Genomic DNA, 15,375 nt, shown 5'->3' with positions numbered 1-15,375 from the left:
AGCATTTCTTTAATCATCTGTCTTTTCTGTGTTTGCATATGTTTGTTTGTAGATACCGCCTGAGGAACAAAAAAATCAGTGCAACAGTGAGAACGTTCCCCCTTCTAAATAAAGTTGGCGTAAATAGCACTGTCTCGACCACTACGGGAAACGTAATTTCTGTCATAGGAAGCCCTGAAGCAACAGGGAAGATGGTGCCGAGTAGTAATGGAATAGCTAATCTAGAAAGTGGTGTTCCCCAGTTGATCCCTCGCTGTGCAGACACCTCTTTGAGAGCTTTGGAGAACACCAAGAAGGGAGGGAAGACTGGAGCCAATGGCCAGAACGTTTCGGGATCCCCTACAGAATCACTACCTGAAAAGTTGGTAACATTTTTTTTTTCATAAAAATAACTAACCACAATATTTTGTCTTTAGATTATCAAGGCAAGAAAGCTTGTGGATCAGAGATAATAGGTACAATTCTGGTCCTAGCTTACTGTTGCTGGTGTTGCTTATTGACTATGGAGTTGTGCAAGATCTTGTACTGTAGTGCGGACATCATACAGAATTTGGATTCAAGCAGTCAGAGCAAACATCAGTTGTTTTAGCTGTTGAATAGTTCTATGTAATATAAATTTTGCAAATCTCTCTCTATATCTTTTACTCTGTTGTTCTCAACTGATATATAACTTAGTATTGAGCTATTACATAAAAACAAAACAAAAAAATGGTACTCAAAATTTGATATTCATGCAGAAGTTTGTGTTTTTTTTCCTTAAATCAAGAAAAATCTCTTTATAATAAATCCCTTTATAGTCCTGGAAACCTTCCAGGTTTCGGGTTTTCCCTTAAAAATGCTTAGGTACTTCTTTAAGAAACACTGAACCTCTCAATTTTTCAAAGCCTTTGTCTTTACCAGAGTACGCTTAGAAGTAGTACGTAAGCTTATGAGGGTATACCAGAACCATCTATATATGCTTTTGAGTTCTTTTATGAGAGTCTGAGATTTGATAATATCATCAGTTTGGGGTGTTAAATTAAAATTTCAGAGCAAATGACTTCACCTAACTTTTCACTATCCATAGGAGTGTGTACACAGAATGCTGATTACCTGAAATAAGTTAAGGTCTGCTTAAAAATTCCTTGGTAATCCTTTTTCAGTAAAATTGGTTCTCCACCCAAGACTCCTGTAAGCCAGGCGGCAGCTACCTCAGCTGGTCCTCCCAACATTGGAACAGAAGTGAACTCTGTGCCTCCAAAATCCAGCCAGTTTGTTCCCAGAGTACCTGTCTACCCTCCACATTCTGATAATGTTCAATATTTCCAAGATCCCAGGACTCAGTTGTCGTATGAAGTTCCACAGTACCCCCAGACAGGTGAGTGAGATGCACACCAATACGATAGGTCTGAATTCTCATCTAGATAAACCTGCGTGTTGTGTGCTAAGAAATAACTGGTTTCATTTTAGTGGATTTCTTTCAGTTTTGTGGATTTCATATCAGCTGAATCTTCATTTAGTAGAATACTGTTCCACTGCTGAATATGGGAGGGACCTGTAGTCTGCTTCCAGTATTGGTGATTCTTGGTTTTGAGTGCTGTATATTATGCAACTTGTACCTTGATAATCCAGAGCTTGAACCTCAGTATCTCTCATGTACTTTTTCCTTCATTAGCATTTAAACAGGTTTAGTTAGGCTCACTCACCTTGTGCCCTATCCATGGAGGATAGCTGTAGCCAGGATTCAGACCCAGAGGCATTGCTTGCTTCTAGTAGTGTTTAATAAACAAGAGAAATGCCCTGCTAGATTACATGTATTATTAGGAGTGTTTTTTTTTTCCTGCTTTAGTCATTCAGAGTCATGGGGAAGAACAGTGTTTTCATGTACTATGATGCTCTTACCTCTTTGTATTTGCTCAGATGTTTTTGAAAGGTTTCAATTATCTTTTTAGGTTGCCATATGCATGTTTATATTCAAACTATTAAGACTTCGTTCTAGCATCAGGTCATTCACAAGCTATCAGAACAAATGTTAGAGGTGTTCAGGCAACTCTCTCCAATGAAAAGGAGTAAACCAAGTGTGAAATGGTTACTTAGAAACCTTTGAAATTATTTATTTTTAGCAGTATAGCTTTTATTTTAGAGGTGCTATTTTAACTGTGTATATAAAGAAGTGTTTAAAATGCTGACTTTTTAGTTACATAGACAGTTAAACTGCAGTATCTGGGAGCAATGGCAGAGAAAGTTGGTTTTCCAGATTGGGTCGTGCTAGTAAAGGGTCAGCACTGCAACTGCAAATGTGGTTGTCATACATGAAATTATATTCCATTAAAGAGATGATAGGGTCAGTAGTGAGTTTGTAGAAATGTGACACTTCATTCTCTAAAGGTGTAATGCTTTACTTAATGCTATTTGCAGTTTTAGAAGGTGTAAATTTATGGGTCATTTGTGGTCACATTAAATATACCTTTTTCCAATTTTCAAGGCTATTATCCACCACCTCCAACAGTACCAGCTGGCGTGGCTCCCTGTGTTCCTCGCTTTGTGAGGTCCAATAATGTTCCAGAATCCTCCCTCCCACCTGCTTCCGTGCCATATGCCGATCATTACAGTACATTTCCCCCTCGAGATCGACTGAATTCTCCTTACCAACCTCCTCCTCCGCAGCCGTATGGACCAGTTCCTCCTGTCCCTTCTGGAATGTATGCTCCAGTTTATGACAGCAGGCGCATCTGGCGCCCACAGATGTATCCACGAGATGATATGATTAGGAGCAATTCTTTACCTCCCATGGATGTGATGCACTCATCTGTCTATCAGACATCATTACGTGAGAGATACAACTCTTTGGATGGGTATTACTCTGTGGCTTGTCAACCCCCAAATGAACAGAGGACTGTGCCTTTACCAAGGGTAAGTGAGAGCCAGAAAGGGAGAGATTAAGGCTTTATTCTAAAGGTCATTACTGAAGAGTTGGTAAATAATTAGCATAGGCCTCCTCTGTTTAGTTGAGGTTACAGAGATAAGAAATAAGACCTGGACAAAGTTTTTGTTCTGTTTTACAAACAAAATAAATTGAGCCTGTGAAATAGATTACTGTAATCTGGATTAGGACCAGAGCAGTGCTGCCTCTGGAATTCCTGTACAGGTCGATTGAATTCATTACATATTGATTGAGTTCATTACATATTTTAAGATTTGATTTACCATACATGGACTGGATTTTCCTCCAGATCCTTGCAGGATTCTTCTAGTAATATCACTGGAAAATTACAGTCCCAAGGGAATATGTTGTCCAGGTGTGTCTACTGCAAGTATTTACCTTTTGGTTAGAGTATGGCAGAATAAACAGAACTATCTTTATTATTGCTAGGAGCCTTGTGGTCACTTGAAGACTGGTTACGATGAGCAGTTAAGACGGAAGCCAGAGCAATGGGCACAATACCACACACAGAAAACTCCTCTTGTGTCGTCAGCCCTTCATATGGCAACACCATCTCCAACACCACCTTCTCCTCTCTTCAGTGTAGATTTCAGCACAGAGGTGGGAAGCCAAAGAACTTCTTTATTTTCCCTTCCTATTTCTGTAAGAAGCCATTTAATATTTCTAGTAAAGATTTTCCTTCTGCCATCTATTGTTCAGAAAATGAATTCCTTCTTTTAGCAAGAGGAGAGTAGTATCTAATCATGAATACATTCAATTTGTTATTAAGCTGATGCTAAACGTGATTGCTGAAAAACTTCAAAAAGCAAAGAGGTCAATTCAATTTCCTTTCATTAAAGGAAATATAACTACGTTGAACTTGCTTTGTGAATTTCACAGAGTGAGTTTGTTGTTTTGTGTTTGTTTTTTTTTTGTTCTCCACACATAGGAAACAATGGTTGTTTTCCACTAAGGACCTTCCTTATCATATTCCAAATTGGCATTATGGCATGATGTGTAGACTGAATCAACCTGCAAAAATGCTTGTCAAATCCTAGAGAATATATACCCATTAAAAGTGACAAAAGATACTGGCAGAATATTGTGTACCTATGCAACACAGTTCTGTAAGCAAGAATGGAAATTTACCAAATAGGAATTGTGTGCTTTAAGTGTGGGGGGTAAAAAATAATAAATGAAAAAAATCATTGTTTTCTATACATGTAACTTAAATGCATCCAAGAAACTCTTTTGAGAATGAGAACCACTGTACCAAGCACTCTTTGCTGTAGATTACTGGTTTCACTGTTCACATTTGAGGCGTTCTACTGTAATTATTCAGAATAGGTCTTGTAAGGTAGATAAACCTGAAGTCCTTCATGGGTGTATTCAAGGTATATCAGGATTTAGGTCTTCATCCAGGTTGGAGTGTTCTGAGTCGTACTTCTATCTGCCACTGGCTTCTACAGTAAAGAAAAATGCATGGCTTCCTCTGAATTAACTTACTGTAGGTAATCACACGGAGAAACCCACTGCTAATATAGCGACACTGATTTCAGCCTCTTATCTTGGCAGGTCAGACAGTTACTTGTACTGGGAAAGCCTTACCCTTCTTGGACAGCTGTCAGCTGCACTGGTTTAAAATTTGATTGTTGCATGGGTTATGCTGTCCCTGAGTCAAGTCTTGAACATGGATATACCTCCTTGGTTGACTTTTGAGATAATATGATTAAATAGCAGTAAATGTCTTTTCTTATTTTAAGACTGAATTCCCTGTTTTTCTTATTTATTACTTATTTATTCCCTTTTCTGTAGTTCTCAGAGAGTGTCAGTGATTTGAGTGGAACTAAATTTGAGGAAGACCATCTCTCTCACTATTCACCGTGGTCTTGTGGCACTATTGGCTCTTGTATAAATGCTATCGACTCAGAGCCCAAGGATGTGATTGCCAATTCAAATGCCGTGTTAATGGTAGGGGTTTTCTGCATGTTATCTCATTAGTGTAATGATACTTACATGCTGAAGTGTCTTCTGTTTGATTAAACAAGCCTTTTTTTCTTTTATTGACAACTTCTATTCTTAGTATTTTAGTTTAAAGTAGCTTGGCCCATCTGAAATTGTTTGGAGTACCTCTTCCCAGTTTTGTAAACAAACTACATGTTTATGTCAGTGACAGGACGTAGTGCCAGGAATAAAATTCTCAGACATCTGAAGCAACCATGTTAATAACACATCCCTCTAAATCAAATTTGTATTCAAAATGTTTTGAGTAGATGGTCTATAAATGGATTGGATTCACTAATTTTCTTTAAATGTATTCTCTAATTATTGGAGTGATGGGATAAAAATGTTGACTTCTCAATCCTGTCTCTTTTATCAACTTTTTATCATCTGATTTTAATGAGTGAGGGGAAAAAAATGAAGTACTTCAGGAAACAAAAAAAGAAATGTAGTAGGAATCGTGGCACACAGCTTACTTTTGGAAGGCTGAGAGCTTATGCTTTTTAGAGACTTTCTGTTACACAGTGTAGCAGGTTACCTTTATGTCCTGTGTAGAACATACAACCAAATCTTATAATTTCTCAAGTGTTTTTAATACTTCCTCCTAATACAGGAAATGGTACTGAAGGACCTTAAAGCAATAGTGGAACATTTTCTGCCTGGAAATACTAGCTTGGAAAAAAAATAGTTCTAATACTGGCAATAGCTTTCTTACGGTCAGTTTGCTGTTAAAAGGCAATAGTGAAATCATCGTGGTCCATCCTGGCTCTCTAGTGGAACTGTTTTTCTTCACTGTATTCAGCAACAGTAGTCAGAAAGTCATTTGCCATCTGAGTTATAGGAATGACCTCAAACAAGTCTGTGTATCTCTTTGTTCCTTAAATACATAGGATTTGGACAGCGGGGATGTTAAAAGAAGAGTGCATTTATTTGAAACTCAGAGAAGGGCAAAGGAAGAAGATCCTATAATCCCGTTTAGCGATGGACCGATCATTTCCAAGTGGGGTGCAATCTCCAGGTCATCCCGTACAGGTTATCACACAACAGATCCTATTCAGGCCACTGCTTCCCAAGGAAGTGCAACTAAGCCCATCAGTGTATCAGGTACAAGTACAGGCTTCCTATTGACAACGTAGCATATATCACGAGCATTTCTTCATGCTTATATTTATTACAGCAATGAAGATGTAAAAAACTAAAATACCTGTATGTTCTACTTCTTAAGAACAGATACATATATATATATATGTGTGTATATATATATATATATGTGTATATATATATATATATATATATAAAAAAAAATATAAGATAATGCAAACATATTTTAAATTGTTACAGATTATGTCCCTTATGTCAATGCCGTTGACTCGAGATGGAGTTCGTATGGCTCAGATTCCACTTCATCAGCACGTTACGCAGAACGGTATGGACTTGTCCTTGGTATAGTCAGTTAATTTTTTTTTTTGTAGCTGGCTAATGTTTAATATCCCTGAATGTAATTTAAAAAAATATTTACTAATAGACCTTCTTAATTTTTAAAGCAATAGATTTTTTCTATCCATCATAAAGACTTTGAAAAACTAAGTTAAAACTTGTGTAGTCTTTAATACTAAATACAGGAATAATATCAGATTACTAGCAATGTTACTCTTGAGACACCTAATCAAAGAATTAGTCAGGTACTGCCAAGCTATCATGTCCAAATCTGATCTTGACTAGTTCAAATTTTCTTACCACTTCTTACCAATAAGTATGTTTGCTTCATATGATGCTTTGGGGTACTGTTAATATACCCCTTTCCTCCCTTGCCATGAAGATGAAGAGTCATGTAGTACCTTAGTCATGTAGTTTGTCCAAAAACCTGATATTGATAGACTGTTTTTTTTGTCCTTTGATTTAGAAAACTTGCTTTTAATTCCCAGTTTTACCTTCTTTTCTCTTAAAGGGACAGATTCATAGTTACAGATTTGTCTGGTCACAGAAAGCATTCCAGCACTGGAGATTTATTAAGTATTGAATTACAGCAGGTAAGATCAGATATACCATGTGCTTAAAAAAAAAAAAAGATCAAATAAACATTCTTGATATAACCTACAGAAAATAGTGCGATTAACAAGATGATAAGTAAGTTACCTAGGCATGAGTACCACGGTGCTTCCTGGGGTGCAGGTGCATAAGGACAGCTAGTATGACCTGTTCCGTTGACATCAATAAGACCATTTTTGGGATAAAGTAGTGGACTTGGTAAATGTCAGTAGATAAAGAGCAAAATAGATGTTGGACATCAAAGGAATACATAATTACCCATCTGGAGTGAGAGCTGTTCATTTGTAAGCTGTTTTTATATTGCTGTTTGACAATGTGTTCCAAGTATACTGGTAGGTAACTGGTATGTTTCTTTCCATAGGCCAAAAGTAACTCGTTATTACTTCAGAGAGAGGCGAATGCACTAGCCATGCAGCAGAAGTGGAATTCTCTAGATGAAGGCAGTCGCCTTACCTTAAATCTTTTAAGCAAGGAAATTGATTTGAGGAATGGTGAGGTAAAGCAAGGGGTAATTGGGATTAAACAAATCTTTGTTGTTTTTTTTTTGTGTGTATATATGTACATATGCACACACAAACACCCTCTCAAATCTAATGTTCCCAAACATTTATAATTTGTTCTGTGCAAGTTAAGTTGCTATTGTTATTACACCCAGTTGTTTCCCAAGATCAAGTAGGTACACCTGCTGTGCTGTTGCTCCAGTCTTCCATTTGCAAAATGGGAAGAATGTGACCATTGATCTTCATGTGATACTTTCTCTTTGCTCTACTTGTGCATGTTAAAAATCTAAAACTTCTGTTAATTGGCTACAGAAATTTCAAATCAGTATTTGTTGTCTGTATCACTGCTTTGTGAACAGATTATGCTGTGTGTCCTGTTTTGCCTATACCCAAAGTTTTGTGATTAACTAGCTCTTTTGTATCATAGAATTGTTGTGTCCTAGAAATGCACCTTCTGTTTTCACTTTAGTATTTAAGTGTTGTGTGAAGCAGGTGAAAAGCCAACTTGATATTTACAGAAAGTATTTTATTCTTTTCTAGACTGATTATACTGAAGACTGTGCAGATGCAAAGCCAGATCGAGACATTGAATTGGAGCTGTCAGCCCTAGATACAGATGAACCTGATGGGCAGGGTGAACAAATAGAAGTAAGTTAACAATCTGTGTCTAAAAAGGTCTCTGGATCCTTTCATTAATTAGTCAAAAACAATTTAACACTTTTCTTTGTGCAGTAGTAGATTATGTTGATAGCAAAGCCTTTTGTCTTACTCTTTGTACTGATATCAAGCATTTGTCTTACTTTAACACTAGGGATCTCATACTTCTTATTCAGATACTGTTAATATGTGGCTGTTAATAATAGCTAAGTTAAAAGCCAGCTGACTGTTGCTGTGGTAGCTTTCAGTTTTTTACTCTTTACTTTTTAATAGCATTAGTCATGTGGGAAATCTATTCCTTTCCCCTTCCTCTTCAGCATTGAAGCTATAATTTAAGAATGTTTTACATTGAAAATCACATTTAAATGTGATCTTAAATTTTTTAAGATCACATTTTATTTTTTAATCTTTTTTTTTCCTTTTTGATATCCTTTGTTTGAAAAGGACTGAAGAATTTGGAAGCTATTTTCCTTCCTTCTTATACAAATAATTGTGTAAGGACAAATAATTGTGTGTCCCTTGTGAATTCTAATAAACAGAATATGGTGCCTAAACTTCTGGGATTAGCTGTAATTTCAAACAGTTGATCAGCGTGTAATCTAGATATGATCTTATGATCTCTTCTGTAATCTGCCTCTTATGTCAGCTTTATAGCTGGAAAATGATGGAGATGGTCAAAGTACTCCTGAAATGCCTGATGAGGAGGTCACACCTGCAGCTAAGGAGCTTCTTGAATAAGTTCTGTTTCAATTTCAGTCAATTCACAGTTTATATCACATTACTTCTATTAAAAAAAAAAAAAAAAAAAAAAAAGCTACGTTAGAGATACCTGAAGTGATAGGCAAAAATGAAACATGAGCACTTCTATATTAAAATGTGATAGACGTACCAATAGTCTGAAATAAAAATCAAAAGTCACATGGAGACAGTTTCCAGCAGCTTTATGTAGTGGAACATAATAGGAGAATTTGAAGTTGTTAGCAACAGTGTTGATGGACATTTTCTCCTTTTCTCCTGTAGGAGATTCTGGATATACAGCTAGGTATTAGTTCTCAAGATGATCAGCTGCTCAATGGAACAACTGTAGAGAACGGGCATCCACTAAAGCAGCACCAGAAAGAATCTATGGAACAGAAGAGACAAAGTTTAGGTGAAGACCTTGTGATTCTGTGAGTGTTAGACAAAACAGCAGTGTCTGCCAGTCTTAGACAAACAGCAGCATCAAAGTAGTTGAAGTGTGGTTGTTTAAGGATGAACTACATACCTTCTCAGACTTGGGGTAGACATCTGCATTGTGTATACATGGTGAAGTGAGAAGAACCTGTTAAGAAATCAAGTTAGGTCACAAATGTGAAAGTCACAGGATGGTACCATTGTTTGTACGCATTGTTGTTATCATATATGCTGAAACGTGTCACAGCTGTTAAAAATACCTTTCACATGTTCAGTAAGCAAAAAATGCAGAAGTATTTTTATAGTTGCCAGAAATTTCGAAAAATTTCAAAAGGTTAAGTTTCAGACTGTTTGCACAAATCTCCATAGAGAGGTAGTTTTTAAAATACACTATTTTAGGTTTACATGTTCTTTAGTTTTTAATGTATAATGCAGCCCTTGAAAATGAGGCAGACTGCATTTAACATCTTGAGCATACCCTTCCCTAGTAAGATGTTATTCCTGTTGCTAAAATTGAGTTTGTCAGTATTTATTTAATGCACAGAAATTCAGTTCCGGATACTTGTGCATGTACTTGTTTAATATTTGTAACTTATTTTTCTCCTCAGGGAGGAGCAGAAAACAATCCTGCCCGTAACTTCTTGCTTCAGTCAGCCGATCACAACATCTGTTAGCAATGCAAGCTGCCTGCCCATCAGCACATCAGTCAGTGTTGGCAGCCTCATTTTGAAAACTGCTCACATTATGTCTGAGGATAAAAATGACTTTTTAAAGCCTGTTGCAAATGGCAGGATGGTTAACAGCTGAAAGGCATTCATCTTTCCAGCTTGTGACCACACCATGGAAGCATTTACACTAGCTTTTTATATATATAATATATATTATATAATGTATATTTTTTTTAAAAAAAATAATATTGGGGTCATGCATTTCCTGTGGACTCTTTGATACTTCAAGCCCCTCTCGCATTAGCATTCTGAAGAAAAAAAACTTACTTTACTAGGGTAAGGCGTTCACTTTCCACAAATGAATGGAATTTGGACATTGTTTTACTTAAGCTTAAAGCAGCTTTTTATGAGTTTGTAGCAATCCGGTGCGGTATCTGAGCCATTCTTGTTTAAAATGGCTTCTGTAGAAAACTAACAACTCAGTTATTTAAACTAGCAGGATCCTACAATGATACATCTAGTGAAAGGAAGACTAACTTATTTGTCTCTATTTTGTTTCATGAGAGAAGAACTTGTGTCTCGTTGCAGCTGCTTTTTCCTTAGTTGTGGAACTTTGCATGGAGTATTGTTTCCTGTTTGAAGACTGAGAGGTGGGGATTTGGACTTGAGACTTTTTACAGGGTTAACACACCATTAGCTTTGCACTGCTGCATTATTTGCAGGTCTGTGGTGCAGTGCTTTGCTGCAGCTTTTTGTTTCCATCCCCCCACCCAGTTTCTGCTTTAGTACTGTAGATACACATACACAGGCTACTTGTCCAAGTAAAGTCACCAGAAGTAAACCAAGTGCCTAAGTCCTCCAGCTAATGTACTAGGTATTGATCTCCCCAAGTTATACATGAAACAATTGTCAACCATTTTGAGAGGTTATGCACTAATGTAACAGCATTTTTTTTTTTATTAATAGTTCTCAACTTGCAGATTATAGAATCCAGATGACTTGGCAAAAAGTATCAGGTGCTCTTGGCTTTCCTTTGAAAACCCTGTATGTAGTGTTTGCACTGACTAACAAGATGGTATTGCTGTTTTTGTACTGTTTTGTTTTTAATTTAAACTAAATATTGGGAATTTAAGGCAGTTATTACCTTTTGTTTAATGTTGTTAATCATTATTTTGTATTCAGGTTTAATTTTTGCTTGTTCAGTGGCAACTTATTTTCAAAGACCTTGAAAATACAATAATATAGCATTATCTGACCTTCAGAGTACGGAAAAGTGTATGAATTTATGCCCTGTTAAGATGTGACTGAGAATCATGTTAGACATGTCAACTGAAAAGAGTTTTTCATAAATACACACAATCTAGAGCCCTGGGCATATTTTTTTTAAGAAGCTTAAAAATTGACTTTTTTTCAGAAAAGAAAGCAGGACTCTCCCTCCTGATAATTACTATCTTGTTTGTCCTCTTACTTTTCTTTGTGACAAGTTTTACTTTTTTTTATGTTTTATTAACTTCTGTGAAGTTGTTTACTCTGAAAATTGTACTGGAATATTTTAAGCCAAGCTGATCTTTCACCAGGTGTACTGCATGTAAGGGCTTTTCCTGCTAGCAAAATGCTTAAAGAGGATCATGTTACTGGTCGTCTGAGTTGTTATTTTACAAAATCACAGCTATGTGGTCGGGTAAGATTTTGATAACTGTTTTGTGCACGTTTCTGGGGGGTGGGGGTTGGCGTTTCCCTGAGGGTTACTGATTAGACTAAGTAAATATTGGTGTTTGATATCTCTCCTAACGAACCTGTCCATGAAATAATTATGTTGTAAATATACATGAAAATCCAAGGGTTAGTTTTGATATTCTGGTGTCAGTATGGAAGATCTTACACATCTATTTAATACTCAAATGTTAAGGAATGTATGTAGAAAAACAGTCAAGTAGTCTTCTAGTGTTCTCTGGCTGTTGCTGTACCTTCCTATAGCCAGTGCCACCTCATAGCTAGGATTAGATTGATGCTTTGTTTCACTTGCAACTCAAAGTGAATGGATACAAGAACCAGACCACCTTTGTCACCTTAACTTATTTCCTATTGATGTTAAATTTAACTTAGAATGTTAGACATAAATATGATTGTTGTATATTTTATACCAAGACCATTCTGTAAATATGAATTTATATTACTTTTGAAATGCTTCTGAGATACTATTATTTGCTGTACAATGTAATTCCAAAACAGATATGCAAACAAGTATGTCTCTTTCATGGATATTTAAACAGTGAGATCTTCCATGTTGAAGGTGATGTAATTTTTTTAAAAGATTTTTAAATTTTAAATTGCTATTTTGTTACAAAAATAGAGAAAATATAAAGGTTTGAGAAGTCCTTATTTGCCCTCAGGGAAAGAGCCCTCTGTGCACCAGAACTCCACAGAACATCTTCAGCATGATCTGAGGGTGAATATATACTACATAAATTGATTGTGTATTTACCTTAACTTTTTAATTTTAAAATTGCAATTTTAAAAACTTGGTTGTGCTCTGCTGGAGGGGGATTGGGATAAGCTGCTTACACACATTTGCCTGTTTGTCCAGTGAAGTTACATAAGCCTAACATATTCCTGCCAACCATATTGGCATATTTAAGAACAAATGTATCTATATACTCTTGTCTGCAGCAGGAGGTCCCATGATAATAGTATTTCTCTAGGATGACCATACACTTCATATGGAAAGTTGGTTCTTAACTGAGGCTAGTTATTTTCTCAAATTTTTAATATAGAGAATGAAAGGCAAAAAGTTACTTGGGGGTTTAAATAGCATGTCAGCTTTTGTCTTGCAGTTTTAACACTGACTATGTGATTTTTGCCATGAAACTATGCCCTCCAGTGCCCTGACAAGTAGAAGCTACAGGTGGGAACCTAGTTCTGGCTTTCTTCTTTGGTGGAGTTTCATCCCTTGACCCTATATAAACAAGTATGTATTCATTTGTCTAGTTGCAAATCAGGTGCCTTTGGGCTACGGAAGGGCTTATTTTCTGACACTGAGATATAGTGACTAATCTTCGTGCATTAATAGCAGTGATTCCCATTTAGGTTTTGGCCTTTGCTGTCAGAAGAAAAAAAAAAAAAAAAAAAGGCCCATAGCAGATTGGGGAAAAGAGATTGGCTCTTTTGCTTTGCTTGGACAAGCATTTTTTATTATTTTTGTTTTTGTTTGTTTTTCCCCACCCCTACTAGGGGTACAGCAGGGATTTCACATGCAAGAGATACAGGAGTTATTAGTATCTAAGTTAATTGTGTTGCCTCACTACCTGGATTCATTCCTTGTTTTGCCTCATTTCCCACATAGGTCTTAATAGAGACTAATGCTTGTGCTGGGAGAATGCTTGTGTGAAAAGTAGTTATCTGTACATTCTTAACGTGTAATTATAGCAGAGTGATCGCCCTGCTACTGATATTTTGTTCCTGTAAACAGGTGACAAGAAATGAATCTTAGTGTTTATGCAGATTTTGCATTGTAGAATGTATACTAGACCCTTCAAAGGAAAGGTTAGACTCTTTGCAAAGCAAACTGGCGTTGGTTCTTGGTAGTCTAGTACAGGGACGCTAAAGTTTGACACTTGATTTCAAAGAAGAAAGATTGTATACAGCTGATTATGTTAAATAAGCTCTTCATTGCTCATTGTATAAGTCTAATTTGGGAGGTTTTAGTGCTTTGATAACATGATTGAGATTTTAATTTATCCTGTACTCAAGAGCTGAATGCTGTTCTTGTATAATAGTGTACTAGGCTGGATGAGGTACAAAATAATACACAGCGGTCATAAACAGCTGAGGAAAGAACACTTAAAAATAACTATCTAAACTCAGAATAGTTCCAAACATGTTTTCTGTTTGCTTTCTTAAAGCACAAGTTGTCAAGTTGTACCTGTTGCTGTACATAAACACTGTATGCCAGCAGCTCCTTGATCATATTTGTGAACAGATTTTTCATTATTATTAGACTTATTAAAGGAAGATGCTGAATTTGAGAGTGTAACAAAATGAGAAATGATCGACATATAGTATGTAAAAGTCCATTATTTATGTTGTAGCTTAATCCCTTTTGTTAGGAAATTCCCTCTAATTGAGGGACCTCTTCTGCAAGCAGAACACAAATGTGCTTTTTAAATGACCCAATTCTCCAGTATAAATGAACAGCTAAAATTGGCAGTAGTCGTCACTGTATCTCTTTGCTTGCAAGGGAGCACAACAAGGGAAAAGAACTAGCAGTGATGGGATAAAAACAAATGTGAATATTCCAAATTCCCTGTATCGAACCGTAGCGCTACACCCCGTTACTTGAGGAGTAGGTTTGTGGAAGCTTTTAATCAGTCAAGAGGTTGCTGTAAAAGCTGAAATAAAACAGAGCCTGCATTCACTACTGCCAAAAGCCAGGGTCATTTGCACATAGCCCATCAATTTATCCAGAGTAGATCTCAGTTAATCCAAGGCATGGAAATGCATGCATTTTCTTAGCTGGGCAAACAAGTACATTATACGGTAGTTGTGATACAACACACGTGGCTTTTATTTGTACTGCACATACCCACTGTACAGCCACTCAGAAGTATTGTGGTTAGCTTGCAGCATCTGCTGTCCGCATTTATACTGTTTACTGCGTATTCTTTTCCCTGGAAGTTTTAAGGAAATTTTTTTTCTTGTTGCATTGATTACATTTTATAAATTTGCTTAGCTGGAAAGTTTGGGAAAAGAGGCCTGTTTGTCAATTGTACAACCGATTGTGAAGCTCTAGTGTGAATATTTTTACGTCTGTATTAGACATTTTCTTTGCAAATCTATTGTTCGATTGAAATGTAAATGAAATAAAAGATGGTGTACACCCATCATGTATAAAGCAGGCACCATCGCTACGATGGATTTAATGCTCATTTTTATGGCGCATTCTCAGCTTCTATTTAAAACTATAATTTAAAATCTGTAAAATGAAATGGGGTTATATGGGGGAGTAAATTCTATTCCGTTTATTTCGGTTTTATTCCCGACTTGTACTGTTTCCCTTTGTGTTAGAAGTAGGGCAGGGCCCGGCGGGGCGCTCTGTGCGTGTTTGCTGTAGCACTGAAGTGAAGAGGTTTTAGCTTTGGCTGGTCACAGAGTAGAGCATCATGGTTTTCAGTGTTTGAGAGAATCGATGGAAGAAGTTTGCAGTATTGACATGTATTTGCATGCACAAATAAAAATTATTTGTCCACCTTCACCGCCTCCGTGCCTCAACCCGGGGAAGGGCCGGGAGGGAGGGATGAGAGGAGGTGGTGCGGGCCCGGCTCCCCCCTCGCCGCGCGGTGGTAGCGCCCGGGCGGGCCCAGTCCCTGCCCGCGGGGTGGTGGCGTCCGGGCGGGTCCATTGGGCTGGGGGAGGGGGGTGCGGCCTC

At 37.0% G+C, this 15,375-nt stretch overlaps 1 protein-coding gene across 3 annotated transcripts in view; it reads left to right on the top strand.

Annotated features, from left to right (window-relative positions):
* Positions 1–15,192, top strand: part of RC3H2 (ring finger and CCCH-type domains 2) — a 29,683-nt gene extending 14,491 nt beyond the window's left edge. The window contains exons 10-21 of one of the 3 annotated variants that reach the window (XM_082775652.1): positions 53–361; positions 1,143–1,357; positions 2,465–2,892; positions 3,353–3,523; positions 4,718–4,873; positions 5,794–6,007; positions 6,245–6,329; positions 6,852–6,933; positions 7,314–7,448; positions 7,993–8,100; positions 9,130–9,278; positions 9,891–15,192. In XM_082775652.1, the coding sequence (XP_082631778.1) occupies positions 53–361; positions 1,143–1,357; positions 2,465–2,892; positions 3,353–3,523; positions 4,718–4,873; positions 5,794–6,007; positions 6,245–6,329; positions 6,852–6,933; positions 7,314–7,448; positions 7,993–8,100; positions 9,130–9,278; positions 9,891–10,089 (2,251 nt within the window). In that variant the 3' untranslated portion in view covers positions 10,090–15,192. The remainder of the gene's footprint in view (positions 1–52; positions 362–1,142; positions 1,358–2,464; positions 2,893–3,352; positions 3,524–4,717; positions 4,874–5,793; positions 6,008–6,244; positions 6,330–6,851; positions 6,934–7,313; positions 7,449–7,992; positions 8,101–9,129; positions 9,279–9,890) is intronic. The other 2 variants (XM_082775654.1, XM_082775653.1) reach the window with 2 other exon arrangements.
* The last annotated feature ends 183 nt before the right edge of the window (positions 15,193–15,375 follow it).

The sequence above is a fragment of the Aythya marila genome (genome assembly GCF_965140915.1).
Source record: "Aythya marila genome assembly, chromosome: 19".
Classification (NCBI taxonomy): Eukaryota; Metazoa; Chordata; class Aves; order Anseriformes; family Anatidae; genus Aythya; species Aythya marila.
The sequence above is the reverse complement of the archived record's forward strand: the minus strand, read 5'-3'. Positions and strand labels throughout refer to the sequence as shown.